Source organism: Brassica napus, chromosome C6 (genome assembly GCF_020379485.1).
Source record: "Brassica napus cultivar Da-Ae chromosome C6, Da-Ae, whole genome shotgun sequence".
Taxonomy (NCBI): Eukaryota; Viridiplantae; Streptophyta; class Magnoliopsida; order Brassicales; family Brassicaceae; genus Brassica; species Brassica napus.
The window spans coordinates 4,036,940-4,064,161 of record NC_063449.1 but is presented as its reverse complement, the minus strand read 5'-3'; the positions used below and the strand labels follow the sequence as shown (position 1 = coordinate 4,064,161).

At 36.3% G+C, this 27,222-nt stretch overlaps 3 protein-coding genes across 3 annotated transcripts; all 3 read right to left on the bottom strand.

The window, feature by feature from the left end:
• Positions 1-57: 57 nt before the first annotated feature.
• Positions 58-9,065, bottom strand: LOC111213492. Its single transcript, XM_048759559.1, has 2 exons — positions 8,199-9,065; positions 58-366 (listed from the first exon to the last, which is right to left on the bottom strand). Exons 1-2 carry the CDS (start codon positions 9,063-9,065, stop codon positions 58-60), a joined length of 1,176 nt encoding a protein of 391 aa, XP_048615516.1.
• Positions 9,066-9,133: 68 nt separating this feature from the next.
• Positions 9,134-12,075, bottom strand: LOC111213493. Its single transcript, XM_022715254.1, has 5 exons — positions 11,752-12,075; positions 11,520-11,710; positions 10,539-11,379; positions 9,980-10,318; positions 9,134-9,886 (listed from the first exon to the last, which is right to left on the bottom strand). The coding sequence occupies exons 1-5, from the start codon at positions 12,073-12,075 to the stop codon at positions 9,134-9,136; spliced, it is 2,448 nt and encodes an 815-aa protein (XP_022570975.1).
• Positions 12,076-16,626: 4,551 nt separating this feature from the next.
• LOC111213491 (beta carbonic anhydrase 3) lies at positions 16,627-20,312 on the bottom strand. The gene is made up of 9 exons (XM_048761170.1): positions 20,216-20,312; positions 19,994-20,058; positions 19,677-19,820; positions 18,293-18,341; positions 17,705-17,821; positions 17,546-17,599; positions 17,286-17,374; positions 17,062-17,167; positions 16,627-16,976 (listed from the first exon to the last, which is right to left on the bottom strand). The coding sequence occupies exons 2-9, from the start codon at positions 20,044-20,046 to the stop codon at positions 16,809-16,811; spliced, it is 780 nt and encodes a 259-aa protein (XP_048617127.1). The 5' UTR covers positions 20,047-20,058; positions 20,216-20,312; the 3' UTR covers positions 16,627-16,808.
• Between the last annotated feature and the right edge of the window lie 6,910 nt (positions 20,313-27,222).

Genomic DNA, 27,222 nt, shown 5'->3' with positions numbered 1-27,222 from the left:
TGGAAACCTATGAAAAAATTATAGATCACTCCTTTTCAAGAGCTCCAAAACCGTACATCACTCGTGGTGGGAATGAGCTTCAAACCATCTGCACATAATTCCTTTCAGCTTCGGCTTGAGGAAATAATGGGTAGATGATAACCTGTTCCAGACAACCTTATCAATCAACTTTGCTAGTTGCTCCACAGACTTTGCTCGGTTACTGTGCTTCCTATCATTTCGCTCTATCCAGATGAAGTAAACGGAATCCTGAAACACAAGCCTCAGGAGAATGAACGTGAGCCGGTCATACGTTCCATTCTGCAGACGCTCAACCGTGGTGTCCCAGTCCGGGTCGGGGTCAATACAAAACAGATTACCAACAACCTTCAGCCAAAGAGTAAAAGTAAATGGGCAAGCCACTACAAGAAAACAGGGGGATTCTGATGGCCGAAATCGTCGGTAATTCGTCGGAATCGGTCTATTCCGACGAATTTCCGACGAACCCGTCCGTCGGTATCGTTTCGTCGGAAAAAAAAAATTCGTCGGAATTTCGTCAGAAATTCCGACGACTTTCTGACGAATACCAAGAAACGTCATTCTGACGAACTTCCGACGATATTACGATGCGGCTACACGAGACCAGAGTTCATCGGAAAACTACAATTCCGACGAACGTGGTTCCTCGGTTTATTCCGACGAACTGTAGGCGTCGGAATTTACCGACGGACATCGGTCGTCGGAATATACCGACGAACCACGTTCGTCGGTATATTCCGACGGAAATGAGTTTGTCGGTAAATTCCGACGGATATATGTCCGTCGGTATATTCCGACGACCGTTGTCCGTCGGTATATACCCTTTTTTTTTTACAAATTAATTTTGCATTTTTATATATTTTTTGATATTAATAAATTTAAAAAATTGGAAATTTAAAACTAATAATATTATAAAATTTAAATTCATAAAAACCGAAATAGGAAAAAAACATTCATAAAGTTTAAAATTCATACAAACCGAAATAGAAAAAAAAACATTCCGAAAGTTTTATAAAGCCGAAATAAACTAAGAAGAACTCGAAGACATCAAACGATCTAGCTTCTGCATAATCTCGGTGTTGAACTTCTTCTGGGATGCCAACTCAGCAAGGATAGTGGCATTCTCCGAACGGATAGTGGCATTCTCCGAAAGGATAGTGGTGTTCTGCTCCTCCAATGCCCCAATCCGTTCATCTTTGTCATGTAGCTCCTCGAGAATCATGGGATCGGCATACGGAGCTTGCGAAGAAGATGCCGGATACGAAGAAGCACGACGGGCCAACCCAACTAAACGGCCTCCTTTCCTTTTAGGAACCGCCTACAAAAATATTTAAAGTAAGTAAATATGGACAAGTAAGTAATCGACATTATAAAAAAAATATATTAATAAAAAAAATTACCTTTTCAACCATCTCATTTATTTGCAATAGAGACAGGTTGGTTGAAGCTCCCGTGGAGTCGCCGTCATCAGAGAGAGGCTGAGATTGAGAAACTATCTCAGCTTCCACCAAATCAACTACACCTCTGATCACGGGGTCCTGAATTTGACCCGTCGTCTTGTTAGTGTGAGCCACCTTAATGAGTTGGAGACGATCAACGGGATTACCGTCATTTGCTTCGATCTAAAAAAACCGCCATTATTAGCCAAAAAATATATAAAATATTTATTTAAAAAATATAAAGATAAATAATAATAAAAAACTTACAAGTTCATCCTCCTTAGTAGACATGGAGCAAGCGCCGAGGTTGTGCACATACATACCTTTCCCGCCACGATCGCTCTTCCGGTTCCTGGAGTTCCTAGAAGACGTCTCTGCAGTGTCTTCCCTCTCCCAATGAGCTATCAACTGCTCCCACACCCCCCCGTTGATGAACCGTGGCTTCTTGTTCTTCTGCCAAACTGTCTTCCACGCGTTTATCTGCTTTGTGTAAGAGTCCATGGCCTTTTCGTTGAATTTCTTACGGACTGTTTCCGTAAGATCGGAGTGCCAGTTGAACTCTTGCTACAAAACAAACACAATTTAATAAGTAAATATATGTAAAAAAATGTAAAAACTTAAAAAAAATGAAGGGTTACTATACCGCAAACTGACGAAACCACAACTCTCGTTCGTCGGAAGGGATCACACTCCACTTTGGATATCCAAAACGGAGCATGGAGTACATCATCTGGTTGATGCTCCGGCTAATGCCATTTTTCGACTTGGTGAACCTTTAAAAAAAAATACAAGTTAGCAAGTTAATTAAAGCAAAAAATATAACGGTACAAATAAAAAAAATACTAACCAAGTGCTATGGCCTCGTCGTGGGTTGAGTTGGAGAAACGGGAGATGCTCTCGACCTGGTTGTTGAACCAATAGATGAACCGGCATGACCCCCGGATCCTGTTGAGCAGCAGCGTGAGGGGCAGCGTGAGGGGCAGAGGGAGCTGGAGCGGGAATATATGCGGGAACCGAGTCATGAGACGATACCGATGCACGGGAACCGCTCACCGAACTACGTCGAAGACGGGCTGCGGGGCGGGCTTCATCCTCGGCCCTAAAAAAAAAAAAATTAACCCATCAAACATATTTTCATTTATATATTTACAAAAGGTTTTATAAACGTTTTAAAAAAAACTATTAAACCTTTTATATATATATATATATATGTATACAAAATTATAAAAAATTTATAAATATAGAAAAATGTTGTTAAAAATTTATAAATGAAGAAAAATGTTGTTAAATATTTATATTTTAAAAAAAAATGTTGTTAAATATTTATTAGTGGAAACTTAAAAAAAAATATAAAAAATTTTAAAATTTTAAAATTTTTACTATACATGATTTACATATATATATATGTATACAAAATTATAAAAAATTTATAAATATAGAAAAATGTTGTTAAAATTTATAAATGAAGAAAAATGGTGTTAAATATTTATATTTTTTTCAAAAAAACGTTTTTAAAAATCAAAAAACGTTTTTAAAAATCAAAAAACGTTTTTAAAAATCAAAAAACGTTTTTAAAAATCAAAAAACGTTTTTAAAAATAAAAAAAAACGTTTTAAAAAATCAAAAAACGTTTTTAAAAATCAAAAAATGTTCCAAAAAAAACTAAAACAACAATCCTAACTTATATATCCTAAACTATCCATTCAATCCTAAAATGTTCAATCAAACAACCTAAAATCCGAGATCAACTTCCAAAACCCTAAACAATTGAAAAAAAAAAGGTTTGGGATGATTCTTACATGATTTGGGGTTTGGGGAAGAGATAGGAGGGTGAGGAGAGGATTCGCCGGTGAAGAGAGGCCGGAATCGCCGGAGAGTCGCCGGAATCGCCGAAATCGCCGAAATCGCCGGAGAGTTTTGAGAGAGAGAGAGGCCGCGGAGATAACGAAGAAGAAAGGAGAAGGATTTTTATTTCCGTGGATTCCGACGGACACGGGTTCGTCGGTATTCCGTCGGTATATTTAAAATATACCAAATGCCGATTCGCGAAAATTTTCAAGCGGTTTGGTTCTCCCGGTCTAATTGAAATTCCGACGGAACGTGTCCGTCAGTATTTTCCGACGGACACATTCCGTCGGTATTTTCCGACGGAATTCCGACGACTTAGTGTTTAGGGTGTTCTTTTCAAGTTTCTAAATGCAAAATCCAAACCTTTGATAATATATATAGTATTTGCATAAAGATTTAACAATAAAAATGTTTTATAACACGATTTTACACAACAATATTTTTTGTAGTGTAAGCTTATATAAATATGATTGTATAAGTACATAATGTTAAGATGAGATGTTATGAAAACAATGATATGCATACATAAATATTTTAATGAGTTGTTATATTTGAACGGTTGCGATCTAATACTATACTAAACACTTATTATGTGTTATTTTCATAGTTTTGGCATCTAAATTTATAGATTTTTATGATTGAAACTTTATAGAAAAACATGTCGTCGGTATTTTCCGACGAAATACCGACGACCTTTCCAATTTTCAATGAAACCCGTTGTCGTCGCTATGTCGTCGGTATATTGCGAGGGATTTCCGACGGACCATTAAAAAAAAAAAAAAAAAAAAAAACTAATCAGAATCTTCTGAATCTTCATCAAACTCCCCAACCTCGGCTTCCGGCTCTGAATGTACGACAGCATCATGTCCAAACACAGTCAAATTCTCAACGAGTTGAACATTTTCCAAATCTTCAACTGCCTGGGCGTTGCTGGTAGACTCTGGTTGCAATGGTTCATCATCATCAGAAGTTCCATCCACTCGTCCTCTTGGGTTGATTTGCGTTACAGTAACCCATGGATCGTCTCTGTACGTCACCCGAGGGTAACTGATGTAGCACACCTATACATATCAATTATACAAAGTATTAGTTCAATATATAACATTAATTAATTATATTGGTAAAAAATTATGAATATATTGACATACCTGATCAGCTTGCGAACCAAGAATGAAGGGATCATAATATTGAAGTTTCCGCCGCGAATGAACTGATGTAACACCAAACGCATCAATCTTCACTCCTCTATCTGGGGTGGTGTCATACCAATCACAATAGAATACTACACAACGCAATCCAACCATTCCAGGAAATTGGATTTCCAATATTTCTTTTATGTTGCCGTAGTAGACATCGTCACCAGAAGAAGATGAAACACCAGCATCATATGTTGTCTTAGAATGACCTTTCCTTGTGAATGCATATCCTCGCGTACAAAATTTAGGATATGATTTGACCACATAGTTTGGTCCCTGCACAAATTCGCGTATCCAATCATCGAACACAAGACCTCTGGCCAAACCATCATTCACCTATAAAAAAAAACATATATGATTGCAAAATTAATTAGTTTATATATATTAAATTTAAACTAATCATTTGCATAGGGTAATAGGATATATGACTCACATAACTACGAAGCCACGCAGCAAATCCGTTATCTCTAAGTTGTCGAAGCTCATCTTCTGTTGCATGCCTGTGAGTCATACGCAACTCCGCCATATATACACTATATACAAAAATATTATCAATATGAAATAAATTTATTGAATATTAATCTAACAATAAATGAATAAATATTTTTACCTCTCATATTGTAGAACATCTTCACAGTTGGTGAGCAAATATGTTTGCAAATGAGCGTTCTCAGTGTCCGTAAGTCTCCGCTTCGTGAATTTTCCACTAAGTCGTCCTATTTCCTTGAACATGCTTGGGACAGTAACATGATATGTTGCTCTCTCCCCTCTATCATCATGCCGAGCAGGTCTTCGGTGTTTTGTTTGCACTTCTGGTGGAAAATAATTTTCAGCAAAGATTGCAGTTTCTTCATTGATCACCTGTGCCACTATAGATCCTTCCACCCTGCTTTGATTTTTGACCATCTTCTTCAGATGATGCATATAACGCTCAAAAATATACATCCATCTGTACTGCACAGGACCACCAAGTTCCAATTCTCTTGCGAGATGAATAGCAAGATGTTCCATTACATCAAAGAATGATGGAGGAAATATCTTCTCAAGGTTGCACATGCTGACTGGTGCGTTTGTCTTCAAATTATTAATACCCTCTTCAGTCAATACTCTGCTGCATAAGTCACGGAAAAAAACACTAATCCCTGCAATTGCTTCATGAACATTACGTGGCAATAATGCTGAAAAGGCAAACGGAAGGAGGCGCTGCATAATTACATGACAATCATGACTCTTCAAGCCAGTAAACTTTCCTTCGCTTCTATCAACGCAGTTCCCCAAATTTGATGCATATCCGTCAGGAAATTTCACTTTCTCTGTAATCCAATCAAAGAACTCTTCTTTTCTAGCACCATCTAGCCGATAAATGGGAAAAGGGGCCGTACCGTTCTCATCAACGTGAAGTTCAGAACGATCACAAATATCGACTAAATCCAACCTTGACTTCAAATTATCCTTCGTTTTACCTTGGATGTTAAGGACTGTGTTCATCAGATTATCGAAGAAGTTCTTCTCAATATGCATGACATCTAAATTATGCCGCAATAGATGACTCTCCCAATATGGTAGATCCCAGAAAATACTCTTTTTGTGCCAGTTATGTAGCTCTCCAACCGCATTGACTCGAATGTTTTCATGTCCACCTACATCTGGCGTCCTTTCTGCATCAAAATACCTAAACTGCTTCAACAAATCTTTCCCACTAACTTCCTCAGGTGGACCATCAAACACCTGCTTGTTCTTCGTAAACGAAGTCTTACTCCTGCGGTATGGATGATCAGGTGGTAGAAATCGTCTGTGACAGTCAAACCAACACGTTTTCCTTCCGTTCTTTAGTTGGAAAGCATCTGTGTCATCTTGACAATATGGACATGATAGCTTCCCATGTGTTGTCCATCCAGATAACATACCATATGCTGGAAAGTCACTTATTGTCCACATAAGTACTGCCCGCATCTGAAAGTTTTCTTTGCGCGAAACATCGTATGTCTCAAAACCATGCGCCCATAGTTGTTGCAACTCATATATTAGTGGTTGAAGAAACACATCTAGTGATCTTTTAGGATGATCTGGCCCGGGGACTAGAATTGAGAGAAACAAAAACTCTCGTCGCATGCACAAGCTCGGCCGTAAGTTGTACGGTGTCACAATAACTGGCCATAGAGAATACTGCCTTCCATGCTTTCCAAATGGGCTGAAACCATCAGTAGATAATCCAAGATAAACATTTCTTCTCTCTTCCGCAAATTCTGGATATGTTGACTGGAAATGTTTCCAAGCCTTTGCATCTGAAGGATGTCTAATCTCACCATTTGTGGAATGCTCTGCATGCCATCTCATTGCTTTTGCTGTGCGCTCACACTGATACAACCTCTTCAATCTTTCCGTCAAAGGCAAATACCACATTCTTTTGAATGGGATCGGAACTCTTCCCCTCGTCTCCTGATAACGAGGTTTCCCACAAAATTTGCATACATTCCGTGTCTCATCCGCTCTCCAGTAGATCATGCAGTTGTCAATACATACATCTATCACTTCATACGGTAGTTGAAGACCTGCAACAAGTTTCTGAACCTCGTAGTATGAACCCGGTGCAAGGTTATCCTCAGGTAGAATACCTTTGACAAAATCAGTAATCGCATCCATACATTCTTCAGCCAAATTATAGTCTGTCTTAATACCCATTAATCTAGTTGCAGATGATAAGACTGAATGACCATCTCTACAATTTTGATACAAAGGTTGTTTTCCTGCATCCAACATGTCAAAAAATCTCCTAGACTCGGGGTTTGGTTCTTCCCCTCTATAATGATCATGTACCATCTGCTCAGTACCTACACCATAATCTATATCCGTTCTAGATTCTTCTAACCTAATATCAGGCTGAGGTTCACTAACAGGCTGAGGTTCGCTAGTACTACCATATTCATAACCAGTTTCCCCATGAAGGTACCAAACTTTATAATTACGTGAAAACCCTTTCATATACAAATGAGTCCAAACATCAAATTCTTTTATAACCTTATTATTATTGCAAGAAGAGCAGGGACATCTTAACATACCACTTTTTGCATCCGGTTGCTGTTGAACAAGCCTCATGAATTCTCCAATCCCTTGAACGTATTCTTCCGTAAGCAAATTGGTGTTCGGATCCAAATGAGGTTTATCCATCCACGAACGATAATAAACTTCTGAAGACATGATTTTCACGGAATTGTTATGACTAAAGAGAATGAAGAGAGAATGAAGTGTGAATGAGTTGAATGAGGAGGGGTTGTATTTATAGGAAATTGCTTACGGACCTCCGACGACTTTCCGACGAAATTCCGACGGATGTAAAGAAGTCCGTCGGAATTCCGTCGGAATTGTCCAATCCCAAACGGCTATACAACGGTCATATGTATTTGTCGGCAACGGTCACATGGTTCGTCGGAATTCCGTCGGAAAATACCGATGGAATTCCGACGACTTTGCTGTTAATCGGAATGTCGTCGGAATTTCGTCGGAATATACCGACGAACTTCCGACGACTACAACGGTTACATTTTTTATCAGAATGTCGTCGAAAAGTCGTCGGAAAATTCCGACGAACCGTATGTCGTCGGAATTCCGTCGGAAATGGCCGACGGAATTCCGACGACTTCATTTTTTTGGATTTGGTCGGAAATTTGTCAGTATTCCGTCGCAAATGTCCGACGACCTTGGTGTCCGTCGGAAGATCCGTCGGAATTAGGAGTGTTTTCTTGTGGTGAGCAAAGAAGAGATGGTCTCTCGTCTCATCTGGCTCACCACAGTAAAGACATCTTTGCGGTTGACCCCATTGGCTTGTACGGTGGCCTGTCAACAGTCTATCACGAATGGCAAGCCAAGTGATGAAGGCATATCTCAGAACTCCTTCTGAGAACCATACTATCTTGCTCCAATGAACTCTGCTTCTCGAACTTCTTATTTGGTGCCAAGTTTCAGACGCACTGAACTTATTACCAAACTCATCATCGCCACGCTTCCAAAGTACAGTGTCATGCCCGCTGGATAGAGTAATGGGAAATCCGATAACATCATGGATCATACTTTGAAGATGTTGATCCCGACATCTTCTGAACCTCCATGCTCCACCGGCAAGAAGGTCTGAGATCCTCCTATCACGACCAATGCCCATCTTTTGAGTACCAGATTCCCCAGCAATATCAATAAGCCTTCCACTTGGATGCCACAAATCAGTCCAAAACCTCACCGTGTTACCATCTCCAATATCCCAACGTACGAAAGACTTTGCTATATTGCGAATTCTCAGGAGCTTGCGCCAAGCCCATGAGCCCAGCCATGTGTCCTTAACATCCCATAGTACTGCATCTCGAAGTAAATAACGTCTGACCCAAGAAACCCAAAGCGAAGCAGTGTTTGAGAACAAACGCCAGATGAGCTTTAGCATGAACATTGTGCTAACATCTTTCACTCTCCTAATGCGAAGACATCCTTCCTCCCGAGGACAACACACCTCCTCCCATGCGATCTTCGCCCTAGATGTAATATTTGGAGATCCACTCCATAAGAAAGCAGAGCACATGCTTTCAATCTCGTTGATACATGCTTGCGGCAAGCAGAAAGCAGCACACCAGAAGTTAGTGATGCTGGCTATGACTGACTTGATAAGCAGGAGCCGTCCAGCATACGAGAGAGCTTTACTAGTCTATGAGAGCAGTGATTCCTAATTTTCGTGGTCAATGGCTCATAATCATTCCTAGTCATAATCTTGGTAGTGAGGGGTAGACCAAGATACTTGATAGGAAGCGTTAAAACCGGGAGACCCGAGATCGTAGCAGCCTCTTCTAGAGCCCGTCGCCCTCGCCCTGCTGCAGATACAGTAGACTTTGTCACATTGATCCGCAAACCAGACATAGAAGCAAACTCATCAAACACCTGTAGCGTCCCAACGAGAGAGGCGGGCGATCCATCTGTAAACACCACTATATCATCTACGAAACTCAGGTGAGAGAGGTTAACTTCCCGACACTGAGAATGGAACCCAATTTGACCCTCCACCACTGATTTATTGATGAGCTTTGACAGCACATTACTAACAATAACGTAGAGATAAGGGGATAATGAGCAGCCTTGCCTTATGCCTCTACTGCTTATGAAAAACCCCTCCAGCTCACCATTAACAGAGACAGAGAACGCTGCAGTGCTTATACATTTCATTATCCAGCTGACAAACATATCCGAGTATTCCATAGCCCTCAAGGTATCCTCAATAAGAGACCAGCTCACTGTGTCGAAAGCTTTAGAGATATCCAGCTTGATTGCAGATCGCGATGAAACTGAATCTTTGTGGTAGTCCTTGACGAGCTCAGTGGCCAATAGGACGTTCTCCAGAAGCAACCTACCCTATACAAATGCACGCTGATTTAGCTCGATGGCTTCAGGAAGAGTGGCCTTAAGTCTCTTCGCAATGATCTTTGAGATAACTTCATATATCACATTGCAGCAGGCGATGGGCCTGAAGTCAGTCATCTTTTCTGCCTCTGTGGTCTTTGGGACAAGGGACAACAATGTAGCATTGATACTGTGCGGCATAAACCCAAATAGGAAAAAGGATTGTATCTCTGTGATTAAATCTTTACCTATCACTGGCCAAGCGGCTTTGTAGAACTCCATTGGGTATCCATCAGGTCCAGGAGCTTTATTTGCAGGCATAGAAAACAGAATTTCCGTGATCTCTGCTGCCTCAACCGGCCTCGTAAGGTTGACAGCGTCTGCAGGGGAACACCTGTAGTCTATCAGGCCCTGAAGGACGTCAGGAAGTACCGCCTGGGCACTCTGCGGAGCATTCAGGAAGTTGTCAAAATGAGATGCAGCTTCACGCTTGATATCTGGTGGGGAGGTGAGGATACGACCATCTGCAGACTATCTTCCTTATAGTATTTCAGATATTGCGACTTTGAGTAACTTCGTGAAAAAACTGAGAGTTTCTGTCTCCCAGCCCCATCCATTGGACTCTAGACTTCTAGTAATAAAACTGCTCCTCAATTCCCGAAACATGGTGCCAGTGCTCCCAAGCATCAGAAGCTTCTTCAAATGTCGAGGCTTGGGGGTTCTGCATTGCCTCTGTTTGCTTCATGCATAGGTCGTCGTAAGCAAGCTTAACCCGACCTGGTAAGTCCCCAAACATGTCCCTATTTAGGCCCCTCATCTCAGACTTGAGAGCTTTAAGCTTATCCTGAAACCTCCGAAGAGCAAAACGTGAATGAAACAGAGCCTCTGTTTTGTTCCAGACCATAGCAACCACTTCGAGGAACCTCGGGCGAGAGGCAGTGTGGTTAAAAAATTTGAATGGTTTCAAGTTCCCCTGAATTGCAGCTCGGAGCTGAATATGCATTCGAAGATGATCTGAAACACCCCCTGCCTCGAAAGTGACGAAGGAGTTTGGGAATTCATTGATCCAGCAATTGTTAACCATGACCGGATCCAACTTCTTACTGATAGGGTTTGCTTCTTGACTGTTTGACCAGGTGAAAGAAGGTCCAACCTGCGCCAAGTCCATCATATCACACTTATAAACCACATTCTGAAAATCCCTCATCGAAATCCTGTCCATTGCAGATTCTACAGCCCGGGAATGCTCCTTCGCTGAGAGAGCAACATTAAAATCACCTTGGATGATCCAAGAGTTGTTTGTGCCCGCCACTGATCCCGCAATAGCTTCTATTTCACTCCATAATTCCCTTCTTTCAATCATACAGTTGGATGCATAGATGAAAGAGCTGAGGAACGTGTCACGAGATGCCTTGTATCGCACCCAAACAGTGATCATTTGCGCACTCACCGAAACCGGACATACCTCCACATCGTCTGACCAACAAACCCATATCCTGCAAAGCCTATGGTTAGAGTAGTTGTTTAGACAGCTCCAACCAGGAAACGTAGCATCAAAAATCTTCTTAAAATTTTCCTCCTTCACTCTTGTCTCTTGTAAACAGCCAAAAGACAGCTTCGCCGCTCGCACCCAATATCTTACTACCTTTGTTTGCGTGGCTTATTGAACCCACGCATGTTCCATGCAAAGATTGACGACATCAGTGCTTCCGGGAGGAAGCTTTTTGGCTTGGCTTTGGACCCTTCTGATGCTGAGATACTGCATGTACCAGATCCCTCGAGTTTACTATCAGCAGTTTCGATCCTCTGCCCCTGTTGCGCTGAGATGTTCCCTGCCTGTTTGAGGAAATACTCTTCTTACTCGATCCATCAACTACCACGCCCTCACCATGTGCTATAGCTTCTGATTTTGAGTACTCCATGGTTTCCTCCACCTCATCTTCCTCATCTTCCTCATCTTCCACAAACTCACACTCCTCTCTACTATCCTGAAGGGCCTGGAATCCATTTAGCGAGACACAGATGCTGTCTTCCTGAGCCCTTGGAGAAAATATCACCAAGCCACTATTCTGGCAAGAGACAAGAGACCATTCACTTCTGTTAAGAGTTGTTTCAAGGGGTTTGGTTTGCGCAACTACACCAACAGGAACTGTGGCTCGAGCCAGGCTAGTCTCTCCAGACATTGCTTCCAGATCCTCCATTAGTTTAGCTACAATCTCAGTGCATGACTTCTATGTTGTGTCCTTAGCCGTGAAGCCTTCCAACACGACTGCATCATTCACTGAGCCTGCAACACTTACCACTAACTCCTGGCCAACATTTTTATCCATCTTTGCGATCTGACAATCCTTTGTCAAGTGTCCCCACTTCGAGCATGAGGTACATCTAGGAGGGAGCCATGGGTAACTGATAGAGACCATGACATCTGCGCCTCCACGTCCCTTGAAACTGATCTTGTTAGGTAGCGGCTTGGTCAGATCAACCTCGGCCAGTACACGGGCAACATCCATACGCACAAAGTGCTCAGTGTTTGGGTGCAGTTTGATAAACTTTCCAGAGGTTCTTGACAAGAAGCTTAATCCTTTTTTGGAGTATAGATAACCTGGAACATTCATTAGATCCACCTACAAAGGCATTGCTGAGAGATCAGGAGGCGATCGAGCAGTCTCTGGTGTCCATTCCCCAACATCAGCGGCACATCAAAAATATGCCAGAACTTCCTTTTCAATATCCTGTTTCTCACCGCTGCATCCTCGATTTGGAAAAGAACAGTCGTCTTACCAATGAACTGAACGTCAATTCTAGATTTCTTCTCTTGAGATGCCCAGATCCTATTCACCGTCGCATGAATCGTGCCAATGTGAAGGGCGTCATTCATGAAGTAACCCACAATGAAACTCCGCCACAGTGGCTCCGCATCCTCCATTAACGAGACTGGGATCTTGACCTCCGCAACTCCATCCTTAACCACGAACTCAGGGAAATCCTCTGTAACTGAGGAGCCTTCCAACAACACATCAGAATAGGAAACTTTCCCGTGACCTCCCTCTACCATCGCAACTTTTGGAGAGAGCAGAGCATTCAGCTTTTCCTCCGCTGATCCGGCCACGAGGCCCAGAGGAGATCCGCAAGCCAAAACCTCCTCTGCGGTTTTTGGATTAATCGATCGCAGCTGGGTATCGCCGTCGCCATCGCCTTCTTCTGTCATTAGGGTTTTTCAATAATATATATACCTTCACATCATAGTACACGTTCACAAATTATTTCTACGTGGACTATGAGACATTGAAACATCATAAACGAATAAGAAATGTAGAAAACCTCAGAATATGAGGATATTCGCGTTGGACCAATAAAACCACAATGGATCTATCCTCCCCCAAAGCGTTGAATCTTGAGTTGAAATTGTCAAATTGTAGCTTACATGACTTTGTAGATTGATAATCTTCACAGTTTCTTCCTTCATCACTTTCGGGAGCCAATCAACAAAATTCTGATTATCCAACCATGACTTTAAGGATAGTAACACACAAATATATATATATATATAAAATATATGATAATATGACCAAGTTTAACTACATGAGTGCGGATAAAACATTTAACTTGTAGTCTAGTTTGACTGCTTTAGTTCTTAAACTAGATTTTAATCCGTAGATTTTAATTCGTGCTTTCAAAATGAATAATTATCTTTTAAACTAAATTTGAGTTTTTTCATAAATTATAATTTTTAATAGAAAACATATAATTTATAAGTTTTATAATATAATATTTTACATAAATTTATGTAAATAATGTTTTATTTTTATTTTTGCTTAGTAATTTAATTTTTGGCGATGTAGCGTTTTTTACTTGTGCTAATACCAGGTTTCCTAATTGTTGCCGTTGAATCTTCAATATACTTCTCCAATAGCACATACTGAGAATAAAGATCAGTCAAAATAAATATTTGGATGTTATGGATCTTTATATATGTATTTCCCAATTTGTTGTTAAATGCTTAAATTCCTTTTATACATCTTCCTTTTTTTTTCTAACACCACATATTATAAAAGACTCAAACCCTGAGCCAAAACTAGTTGGATGGGGTAGAGTAGTTTGAATACAAGGATGCCTTCGTCAACGAATCAGCCATAAAATTTAGAGCGCACGAAAAGAAAACAAAGAAAGAAACAATGAAAAATGAAGATAAAATTCTGAGTGATTCCGTAGAGATCTGCCGGAAGACAATGCGAGGAGAGAGAGATTCGATGAGCGCCTGCCAATCTGATTTGATACAGATTTCTGAGATACCAATTTCTCAGGCATGTGTGAGAGCCGGTCAAATAGCCTAAGCCTCAGCCATAATTGGTGATGAGATGTGTTGAAAAAAGCAGAACCTTGTAAAATTGCTAAACCCTCTGGACTAAAGAAGAGCCATCCGCAACCTCTAGTTTGGTTTGTCGAGTTCCAAGCAGCATCTGTGAAGCCTACTCTTCTTCTATTTCAGGTTTATGGACACCATGGAAGAATCAAATACATTGAATATTTGGAGTTTTCCTGCAACACAAGTTTTGGTAAGTACCAAACTGGTTTACTCAAAATAATATTTGTTATATGTATATACTATTATTTGCAAAGTGATTTTTTACATCCAAACTCTCAAGTTAAAAGTTAGAGTAGTTAATATCGTTTATACCCTTAATGAATAAAATATATAAATTAATCAACAAATAAAAACAGAATTTAATTTTTATTTTATTAGAAAAGTGATTAAAATTAATAATAATATGAATTATCCAAAAAATTTAAAATATATTTTAAAGTAAATAAATATATATATATATATCCCTGTTCGGGAATGCGCTAGGCGCTAGTTGGGCGGTCGGGTTGGGCCTAGCGCCTAAAGAGAAAATCGGGGATTAATCGGAAATTATACGGGGCGGAATTTTTAGATGGTTTACTGTGTTATAAAACATGTTAATCTTTAATTGTGTATAACATTAATACATTTTCATGTTTAAGATTGTATAAAACACACAAATAGAATATATAAACTTAATATAGTGTATTTTTCATCAAAATTATAAATATAAATGATATTTATAAAATTTTTGATCAAATAAAAAATAAAAATATTATTAAAAATAAAATAAATAAAAAATAAAAAAAATAAAAAAAATAAAAAATAAAAATAAAAATAGATTAGGCGGCCGCCTAGGCGGCTATGCGGTCATTTAGGCGGCTAGGCGGTCATTTAGGCGGTCTAGGCGGAAAAAATCGGATATCCGATTTTTTAAACCGATTTGGCATAAATCGGGGCGGAAGAGTGACGTGCAGCGCCTAGCTAGACGGCCGATTTTTAGAACAGGGATATATATATTGTGTTATTATCCGAAAATATATTTAAATAAAAATTTAAAAATTCAAAAACAGAGAACAAATAATTAAATATTAATCAAGTATAATTTTTAATTTTATATAATTGAAAAGAGAATGTTGATTGATTTTTAAGATCTATTATTAATATTGAACATAGTGTACAAATAAATGTTCAAAAAATTTATAATGCGGTATAACTTTCAAACTAAAAATAAATAATAATTTATCATTATAGTCTTTTAGTTAGTAATAAATGTATTAATAAATAATTATAAAATTATTATGCTTACATGCGCGAGCGAAGCACCTAGTATATAAATAATTAGGACGGATATATTTACCCATAAAAACATAGGTTCTAATTTAAATATAGAAATGAAATAAGTATTCTAATCATATATGGTTAATCAAAAAATTATTCTAATCAATAAATAGAATTAAATATTTTTATATCTACATCGACACTTAAAAATATTAAAATATACCCTTCAAAATTTTAATCAATAACATTTTTATTCTTAACGTTATTTATTTTTTAAAAATGTTAAATCTCTAATATAAAATTTACAAAAATGAGCTCATATTAACTTCAATACTAAAAATTCTATAACAAATATATAGATTGCAATATTTGAAATGTAAATGGAAATAGTTAAGTTACATAAATGACAAAATTTGATGGGCGGCATCTTAGAAAAACTATACAAGTAAATATATTAAAATTAAAAAAGATAACTCTATGAAAAAGGAATAGATACAAAATTTAGGTCTGGAATCCAAAAGAAAAAAATATATATATTTCACACCATTATTCAACGAGAATGAACTTTATAACCCATCTCTATATTTGGCTTTATAATAACATTTAGATGTAAAATTACTCCAAGCAACCTCTATTTATTCCTCAAAAATAAAATTTGCTATTTTCCTCTATATTTAGAAGAAGAAATAACAATCTTTAACTTTTTCTATATTTTGAAAAATGACATTTTAGAAAAAATACAATAGAATAAACTCAGTCTCTATTATAGAATTTGTTTTATTTTAGAGAAAAATAGCAAAATACAATTGAAATGATCTAAGTAGGCTAACAATGAAAAAATAATAAACACAGTAAAAAAAAGTTATCCGGTAACAAGACCCATATAACAAAAGCAGAAGCTGATTATCCTAAATCTTAAGCAGATATTTCGTACATCGTAATTTATTCGGTTCTCTGGCGGTGATATAGAAGGTTTTAGCCTTAAACGTCGCCAGAGGAGGAGGGAGTCTTTTGATTTCATCAGGTCTTGTTCATTTGTAATCTAAGAGGCAGAGATTAATGATTGTTGTTTGATTCATCGACTCGTTGTATAGTGTTTGGAATTGGAGTCATAAACTTAAATAAACTGTAAACTAAAATAATGCTTTCTATAGCTTTTTTTTTTTTGGAACACAACTTATGCTTTTTATAGCTTATTCATTTCTTTTCACACAGAAACATAAACAAATAGACATAAACAAGAATCAGAAGCAAGTTACATGGTAACAACACACTTAGAAGCAACATAGAGAAAAGGTAAGGAGTAATATCTTAAGAAAAGGCAAAGGCAGGGGTGGTCTTGACGTCGAGTTCCCAGAGTTCAAACGTCCCATCCACGAAATCATAGTGAGCTCCTCTTAAGGCAAGCTTTCCCTTCTCCACTCTTTCTCTCACGAATGGGTAAGACAACAGATTCCCCAATGTAACGTTTACCGCTTCCTTAAAACCCAAGGCAATCTCAGTTACAAACCCAACCCAAGACAGGAAACAGAGACAATGTGTATTTTTATTTTTTATTACATACCTTTTCACAATGGGTGCACTGTTCTTCGAAGCTCAGGTCTTTAAACTCCTCCTTAATCTTGTTCTTGGCTGATGTACCGATCTTGACCCAGTTTTCTATGAAGACGCTGCCATTTCAAAGAATTTCAATGAAGTTAGTGAACCAATCTCTCAAGAAACCGTCTCATTCTTGATCATGAACACGTAATGAATATTTGATTAAATTAGCGTATTGAGATTAGTTACCTCTTATTGGGAGCTGCATCATCTTCAATGGACATGAGTGCCTTTATTCCACCACAACGGCTGTGACCAATCACCAGAATGTTCTCCACCTGATAATGACAAAACATTACATTATATATATCTTAGGGTTTAAACTAGGTCATGTCTTGTTTTCACTAAGTATCTTATGGCGACCATGTACGATCAAAAAGAGCAAGACAAGACAAATATCTCTAAGAAGCAATGCTATCGAATAGGGTCATTAATTAATTATTACGTACGTTTAGTTTTGTAATTGGATATTCCATGGCCGCACCAGCACCAGAGTGTTGTGTCTGCAAGTTTCCAAAGAGACAATGCATATGTTATTTAACCACTAACGACAACTTGTGACGTTGGTTTGAAGATAATTAGAATGACATGAAAAAAATTTGACGAACCTTGTCAAAAAGCGGAACCATGTTTGCAATGTTTCTAATTTCAAAGGCTTCCCCAGGTTGGAAGTTCAAGATGTGAGAAGGGCTAACTCGGGAATCCGAACAAGCAAACACCAGAAACTGCAAAACAAAGTTTACATTTGTAAGAGGATATCAATCAAGCATGCACTCTTAACCCTCCTTTCTAATTTTTAGGGTTTTTAGTTTTATTAAGGCATGTGCATTGGGGGCTTTTAGCAGTTTTTTAGAGGGGACCACAAAAACATAAAAATTGGTAACCATAAGCGCCAGTTAAAGATCGATGTTTGAATGATCCTTGTCATGTTTTGCGGACCCCACGACACGTGTTTTTTTTTTTTTTATAAATCAGATAAGACAGAAAATTTTTTTTACAAACTCATTTTGGGTTTCACCCGATAATCATGGTCTTAGTAGCTTGCCCATAGAGGCACTATTATAATTGCTGGACTAATCATTTTCTTCTGTTTCATACTATTTTTGGCTGATTAGAGAAAGATGAAACGATAAAAGGAAACCACCAAAGGAGGAAAAATAATAATATTAATAACTTAGATCAGCAAAATTTAAAACCTTGGGGTTTTGGCTCTTGGCAAGTGCATTGTACAACGAAGGTTTCTTCCTGGAAATGGATGAAACAACCATATAATGAGCAATCTTTATTTAACCAATACACAATAAAATCATCCATAACTTAAAGAAAGACTTATTTTTGGGTTCACCAACCAATAGGATTGTGTTATTTCATATTCGATATCTTTTAAAAAAAGAAAAAAAAAAAACAAAATATTGTCAAATTATATTATCTTTTTAAAATTAAAAGGTAAAAAGAAATAAATAAAAAGTAGTAGAAATTACAAAAAAAAAAATATTTTTAACGTCGTCAGCAAAACATTAAACCCTAAATCCTAATCCCTAAACCCTAAATCCTAAACCCTAAACCCTTGAGTAAACCCTAAACTCTAGGATAAATCTTAAACTGTAGGATAAATCTTAAACTCTAAATCAAAATCACTAAACACTAAAACACTCAAGGGTTTAGGGTTTATGATTTATGGTTTAGAGTTTTAGGGTTTAGTGTTTTTATTTAGAGTTTAGGATTTATCCAAGGGTTTAGGGTTTACCCAAGGGTTTAGAGTTTACCCAAAGGTTTAAGGTTTATCCAAGGGATTAAGTTTACCCAAGGGTTTAGGGTTTAGAGATTAGGATTTAGGGTTTAGTGTTTTGCTGACGACGTTAAAAAGATTTTTTTAATTCTTTTTCCTGTAGCTGCTATTTTTTTTTTACTTTTTTATTTTAAAAACATAATATAACTTTATAATATTTTGTTTCCTTTTATTAAAAGATATCGAATTTGAAATAATAAAATCCTATTGGCTGGTGAGCCCAAAAATAACTCTTAAAAAACACTCATTCCGTCTTATACCCTTTTGATTAGGTAACTAGATTAAAATATAAAAGTATTTATAAGCACTAGTATTAGAGCATGATTATCGCGGAACCCAAAATGGGTTTCTGCATGAAATCAGTGTGTGGACCCCATGTTTTCTTTACAAAACGGTCACCAACGTCGCCAATTACGGATCGCACTTGGCCAGTTTCTTACACTATTTTGCGGGTCCCACGACATGTGGCGGCCCGCGATTGGTTCCGTTTTAATTTTTTTTTAATCAGATTAAAAAAAAAAAAAATTTAGAAACCCAAAATGGGTTTCACCCGATAATCATGCTCTTATGTGTAGGAAAAAAGGTGGTCTTTTTTGCCAACATATAATAATTTGTCTAAAATGCTTTAGTTAGCCAAACTGGTGGGACTAAATCGATATAAACCATTGTTGTAGAAAAACTCGGAGTATTGCATGGTAATTTGTATGTTTTTGCATTTTTGGATGTGGAATATATATGTTTGATATTAAATTGGACGGTTCGTTCCATACGGAATTAGGAATAAAACGTACAAATATTTGTGTGTCTTGAAATGGATATATCCGGATTGGATTCGTTGTACAGCATCTGATGACTTGTTGGATTTATGTTCCTCTAGCTCATCAAATAGCTTCTTAATCTTTGTCGCTGTCACTTTCCCGAGATCCGATTTACAACTGCAAATTAATTCACCTTTTCATATTACACATTTTAGATGACATACGCACTTTTTTATGGGTCAAGGTACAATAAATGGAGGAAATGATCTACGGTTTTGATGATAATTCTAAAACCCGCAAAGTCCAAGATGTCTCATCTGCTTTTGGAAAGAAAGAAAGTGTGTGTGTACCTGAGAAGCTCTCCTAATCTTTCAAGGGCATCTTCATACGACTCGGTCGACATTTCTTTTCGTTCCTAGAAAAAAAAACAATTTAGAAAGAAAATACAAGAAAAGTTATAAAACTTTACCAAAAACATGTGTAAATTCATTCAAAAATAGAAGTAGAGTCATTGATATAATATTTTATATTGAAAATAAAGAGATTGGAATGATTAGTTTCTAGGCGCGGACCTTGAGACGTGCTTTCTAAAACAAAGGATGTAGAGAGTGATATGAATACAAATTGTACTTGATATGTTAAGAGATGTTCTCTACTCCGCTATTTATAGCCAGATATCCGTCACTTTTCATTACGCGGAAATTTTTTATATGCTTAACTTGTCTATTTTAAAAAGAGCGGGGTTGTTTTTTAAATATTTTTCGTTAAAGCAACTTTGAAAGTAAAAAAATTATACAAAACGTTTTGCATATGCAGGAAACGAAACACCCTCAAGTTAGAATATTTTGGCATTTAAAGGACACCAATTGTGAATTTATCAATGTTCTTCTGTCTCCATGTTTTGTAGCGGTCATGATTTTTTAAAAAAGTTTTAAATTTCAGTTATTTGCTTTTTTTCGTCAATGAATTCTAAATAACCTCGACTTACGTAGGAATATATATAGATGATATAATGTTAGGAGACCCATTAAGATCGAAAACAGATCAAACATTGGAGATGGCTAACAGGATTATACAAATTATAAAAACCTAACAAATTAAAACATAGAATATTGTTGATATTTTCAGTGTCCTTATTTATAAGAGACATACATTTAGTCTAAAAAGTAGCTTACTTATTGCTTAGGATTGTTCTCGTCTGTGGATCCAAGCACTAGGTGAAAAATCTCATGCGCGAATATCAAACATGTAGAAGTCTAGATAGGCTTAGGTGTTTTACCCAGACTTGGAAATCCGAACCGGAAGCAACCCTAAAAAATCTGAACTGAAACCGAATGGAATTCTTCGGATACATGTATAGATCCAAAAATTGTCTATTCAAAAGAACCAAACCCGATAAGAACATGTCCGGATAGATCCGGCCCAGTAAAACCTATCCAAAACAACATGAAAAAAATGTCCAAGACAATGACTCTGTGTGTTCTCTTTTCTAATTTTTGATGTAGGTGTAATGATTTTTTAAAAATCTTCGTTCTTTTTTTGACATTTTCCAGTAGCAAAAACTTTAGATGTCGACAGATTTTTGATAAAAAAATTGACACATATCCGAGCCAAATGATACCTTAATTTTTCCGGGTATTTATAGATATATAATATTTGGAATTGAATCAATACAGAATGAATATGAACCAACCTGAAACCAAACCAAAATTTTGTAAAACATGATACGCTGAAACCCTAAAGATCTGAACCAGATGGAAGCGACCTGAATTCGAATTGAATATCTGAACGCCAAACCTAAGTCAATAATACTTGATGGTGAAGTAGTTTCAAAGGATTTTATGACCAAGTTTAGCATGCCATACTAAGATATCATCATAGTTTCTGTCTTTTCCGCAAAATTGTTGTAGGCGACCAAATGTCATTAGCTCAACTGGAAAGGACCCTGACCATTATGTCAGAGGTTCCGAGTTCGAATAACCGCCGGGACGAAACTAATATTATATGTTGTGGTTTCGAACCTGGAGAGATTAGGGCTTCAGCCCTGACCTCCTGGTAATTCAAAAAAATTTGTTATAGGCGGATAAGACGTTTAACTTGTACTCCAGTTTGAAATATAACTGCTTTGATTCTTCATAAAATATTTGTTAAAAAATTCATCTTTCATACTAAATAAAACATAGGAAATTTGATCCTATAACCAAAAAAAAACTATATTTCACCAAGTAATCATATCACCATCTTTCTCTTCTTTTTTCTTCTTATCTTTCTCTACCCTCTTACTACAAATCTAATATTTTCCCCAATATTGTCATTCATCAAATTAACCCATAAAACATAGCTACATGAGTTGTACTGTGTTCGTTACCGATCGAGGAGATATTCATGTATACCCACCCATTCGTTGCATGCCCCTTATTGTTTTCTAACGCATGTCAACTGAAACTATAGCATACGTACACTTTTTGTGTGGTAAAACTAGCATATGTACATCGTAAAATTTTTTTGATAAAATGTACATCTTAAAACATGATCAACCATTCTCGATGATATTAACCTCTTCAACGCAAACTCCATTATCGCTTCTGCTATTAAAGCATCTCCTTTTAGTGGTGTTGCATGGTTAAGAATATTTACAAAATAATTAACTAATAATACTTGGTTAATGTTTTTTTTTTTTGTAAGCTTTAAATTTTTAGTAATCTATTCTGCGCGCATAGACTTTATGGTGTAACTAGAATGACCAAAATGCTAAACTATATAACAATATTGATAGAGATCCACTAAACACACTCCAATTAGCAGAAACACTCTAGAACGAAGCAAAAACGTCAGCATCACAGATTGGAAACTTTTGTTCAAAGCGGGTTTGTAACCGATCTGATTTATGGTGTTTAGAGTTTAATAAATAAATATATATATATTAAAAAAAAAAAAAAGAATAGGCAGATGGTGCTTTACGTATGTGTCATGGAAAGAAAACAGACAATTCTTGGGACATGGACGATATATTACACTTGAAGGTTTTGAAAGTTCGATAGTGGCAAGAAGCACAAGATCAAGCCTCACACCTTTGCACTCAAGGTGAACTGAACCAGTAATGTTTTCAAAGATCGATGATCAATTAAGAATTCAGAACATACTAATAACCAAAAACTGAACCGGTAATGTTTTAAAAGACCGCCGATCAGTTATGAATTCAGAACATAATGATAACCAAAATCTAAGAAAATTAATCTGGTTAGTTTTGTCATGTTTTGTTCAGATCAATGATGTCATAATTTTAAAATTTAGTTCTAAATTTTTGAACTCTTTATTTAGGGTTAGATTAGTCTTAGTTGAAAGATCGCTGATAAATTATGAATTCAGAACATAATGATAACCAAAAACTGAGAAAACAATATTTGGTTAGTTTTGTCATGTTTGGTTCAGATCAAGTGATAGTCATAATTTTTAAATTTAGTCATGAATTGTTAACTTTTATTTACTATTCAGTAATGTTTTGAAAGATCGCTGATCAATTATGAATTCAGAACATAATGATAACCAAAAACTAAGAAAATTAATTTGGTTAGTTTTGTCATGTTTGTCATAAAGTCATAATTTAATTATTTTTTTCATAACTGTAGGGATTTGGGAACCGAGGCCAGACGACTAATCCCACGAAGCCCGTAGCAGCCACATATTTTTACCATTTAAAGCAGTCCGGGTGGCCAACGAGAATCGAACTGCGAATTCGCCGTATTGAAGTTATCCCTCAAGCACCACTAGCTCAATCTCGTTGGTTGTCATAATTTAAAATTTAGTCCTGAATTTTTCAACTTTTTATTTAGTATTAGATTAGTCTTCATATGAAGAAATGAAAACATGATATGAGATGAACTAGATATATTATTTAGGAATAAATTAGTATTTTGTAACTCACCAAGCATTTTTATATAGTTTTCCTTTTTTTTTTTGGAATCAACACAAACATGCTCAACTAAGACTTTGCAAACCAAACTTCTATCTCTACATCCATATGAATGATAAACGACGGTTGATGCATAGCATTGCGTGCAAGATTGTCCGCCCTTGTATTCTTCATTCGGGGTATATGAATGAGCTCTGAGTGTGTAAAACTCTCTTTTAAGATCTTGATATCTTCCGTAAATTGTTGCAAACGTGACGTGGTACTGTCGTAAATTTCTCATACATTCCATTGCCCAGATGAGTACTTCTACTTCCGAATGAAGTTGTGAGAGACTGGCCCTCGTGTTCCTTTCCCCCATCAGTCCATCAAAGCCTTCAAGTTTAGTATACCAGCCTTGTCCCTAATAATTATCTTGTTCTCTCCATGACCCATCCGTAAAACACCATATTCCCGGTATGCGAGGTAAACTTATCGCCTCCAGATCTGTAGATTGGGTAACCCTCTAAGTGATCGAATCTTGTGCCTCAACCCAAATCAAAGACTCGGTCTTTGCCAATTAAAGAGTATCTCTTGGATCCATATCTATATTGCTGAAAACTTATTGTTTCTTCCTTTCCAAATAAACCATAATATCCATGCAAATTGATGATCAGTCATGTGCGAAGAAACCCTCCAGTACAAGTAATTCATGCTTGCAAAAAATGATTGAAAAAAGAAAAGTATTTGGTTTTATGGAACTTGTGAGAGGGTCCAGATTTGTACCTCTGGTGGACATTCAAAAAATACGGGTAGAGGTATCTACTAGACCTCTCTTTTATCCACCATGGATTGGGTGAGTGTTTCAAGACGAAACAGTGTGTTTGATTTACAAGTCTTCTCTTGAGAGGAGGTGGCCAGTTTTACCTTTGTAGATCGCTATTCTGCCTAACGAGTGTCCGTGTGTAAGACTTGTAAATCATCATCGGTTTTTTTTCTTTTAGCGTTTCAAGTTCGTGGGTCCATTAGCCTTGGTGTTTGGTTTTGACTTGGTTCTACCTTAGTGTCGTTTTGCAACGGTCTCTGGTATTGATGTAAGTTTATCTTCGCACATGCTTTTACCGATGTTGCACATGTATCATGTTAGTGTATCCTTCAGGGTTGAGTTTGCTTAATTCATTGGTTCTTTGGTTATCTTCGGTTTCATGTTTCTCAAGAGTGTCTGTGAGTTATGATCAATCCATCAGTTCCAGTTTTGGTACACGTGGCTCTCTAATATTTATTTCTCGTTTTATTTTATTTTATTTTTAACTTTTGTCTCCTTCTTTTGGGATGTTGCTTTATATGAGATTACTCTTTTCTGCCGGCTTTTGTAATCCACTAATATATTTCTTTACGAAAGATTTAGTAAATTTCAAGTTAGAAAAAAAAGGATCGAGGATAAAATTGCCTCAAGCATAGACACGACTGGCTCAGAACGTAGACGGATATGCAGTGTGACGGTCGAGGCTCAACTCTGTGTCATGACTCCAATATTCCAATTTTTATATATACACATACACACCATATATATGTTTAGAGAAAATGAAAATTTAAATTTAAAAGACTTGAAGAAGTGTCCACAAAATATTTTATAGATATTTCACTTATTAAAGAAGCTAAAATGCATTACACTAAAAAATTTAAAGAAAAATTTCAGTAAAATATACTAACATAAAACCTAAATTCTAAACACCATTTTTGTAGAAAATCCCATTAAAATATTACGCCAGTCCTGGGTGTAATTATTTTTCTACATCTCTTAGCCACTCAAAAATACCATACAACTAAAATTTCTATGAATTTTTTCGCTTAATTTAACTTTCTATCAAAAATATTGTAGAAAAAAATATTTAAATAAATATCACTAACTTTATGTAAGTAAAAAGGAAAAAATATATATTTTTACGACTATCAATTTTTCTTGATAAGTTTAGTCTTTGTAAATCCGGAACTAAAATACAATATAAACTCTGTAATCTAGTACTCTATAAATTAATAAAAACCATAAATTAAAAAATTTCTCCGGTATAAATTAAGCATGTTCAAAATATGACACAAATCGATAAGATAATATATTTTTAAAAATCATATGGTATATGGTCCCATTATATTTATAAAATAATATATATATATATATATATATATACACATATGTTTTCTATAAGTACAAACAAACCATTATATTATTTATTTTATATTCACAATGAAATTATCTTTATATTTTCTTAACACTTAATATAATTTAATGAAATTTAGTAAATTATTCCTAAAACCACATTTAACTTCTATAAAACTTATTTACATCAAATAATATAATACAAATAATATGAATGTCAAATTTCAAAAATTCAACTAAGGTATATACACTAAACAAAATGGTCATGCATTAGTCCACTACAAAAAAAAGATTTTTTTTTGCAGTGATCTTTGTAAGACAACATGGAATGGAATGATACATTCAGATGTGAATTTCATTGTATAGATAAACTTGTCAATCGTGTATAGTCATCTATATAATAGTAATTTCTTATATAATAATAATATCTGATAAATCAGTGTTAAAAATTACTAAAATGCCGCTTGATAACTTCTTGTAGAAATAAAATAGTATTCACGGCAGGTTTATATCATGTAGTACTTTTCAGTCACCAACTACACAAATATATATATATATATATCTATCTTATTGGTCATGCTTTCTTTCTTCGTTTCTTTTTGGTAATGCATCGCATAATTCTTACTTTTCCAGCACGTCCATCACCTTGTTTAGATCCTTTAACCAAAAAGTAATAAGAATAATAGTAGTCATGGCACGAGAGGTAGGTATCGGTAAAATTAAGAGTAACGCGTCAAAGAAAACAAAAGAAATAATTTTCAGTGACCAACGGAGATGAGTAGATGAGTCAACTAACGCGCTATGTAATAAGCTATATTATTATTTTTGGTAAAAAAATAAGCTATATTTTTCATAAAAGTAAATCTCATTTTGAATTCTAACATTCGAAATAACTAAAAATCGATCTGTTTTTTTTTTTTTTGAAACACAACTTCTATTAAAACTTCATCAGAGTTAGGCGACAGCCATAATGGCTTCCTCCTCTACCAAACATTGTTTTGCAGTCTTATCGGCCATACAATTTTTCTCTCTAGGAATCCAATGAAAAGAGATTACATCAAAGGAGCATAAGAGCTCTCCAACATCAGATAGAATGCCATACAGTTCGGAATGAAATTCCTCTGTATTTAAGGCTTTGATTAGCTGGGCAGAGTCAGATATACAGGTGACACGCTTGAGTTCCAGAGCTTTGCATGTGGTGAGAGCTTCGCGCAAGGCTAGTCCTTCTGCTACCAAGGCCGAACCTACATAAATCGATCTGTTATTATCACTTATTTCACATAAAATACTTGGGCTATATAGCACTTATTTCACACTACATGTTTAGCTAATCATGGTTTTACAAAAACTATTTAAGACGTATAAACTATTTATATGTTCTCCATCATTATATCATTATTTGACTATTTTTTTTCTTTACTTCTTACCTGAATTTATATGTACGTACATATATATTATATATGTTTCTATTTTAGATTGTAGCATTTACAAAGTATATTAGATTTGGATCCATAATTTAGTCGGAGTGGTGA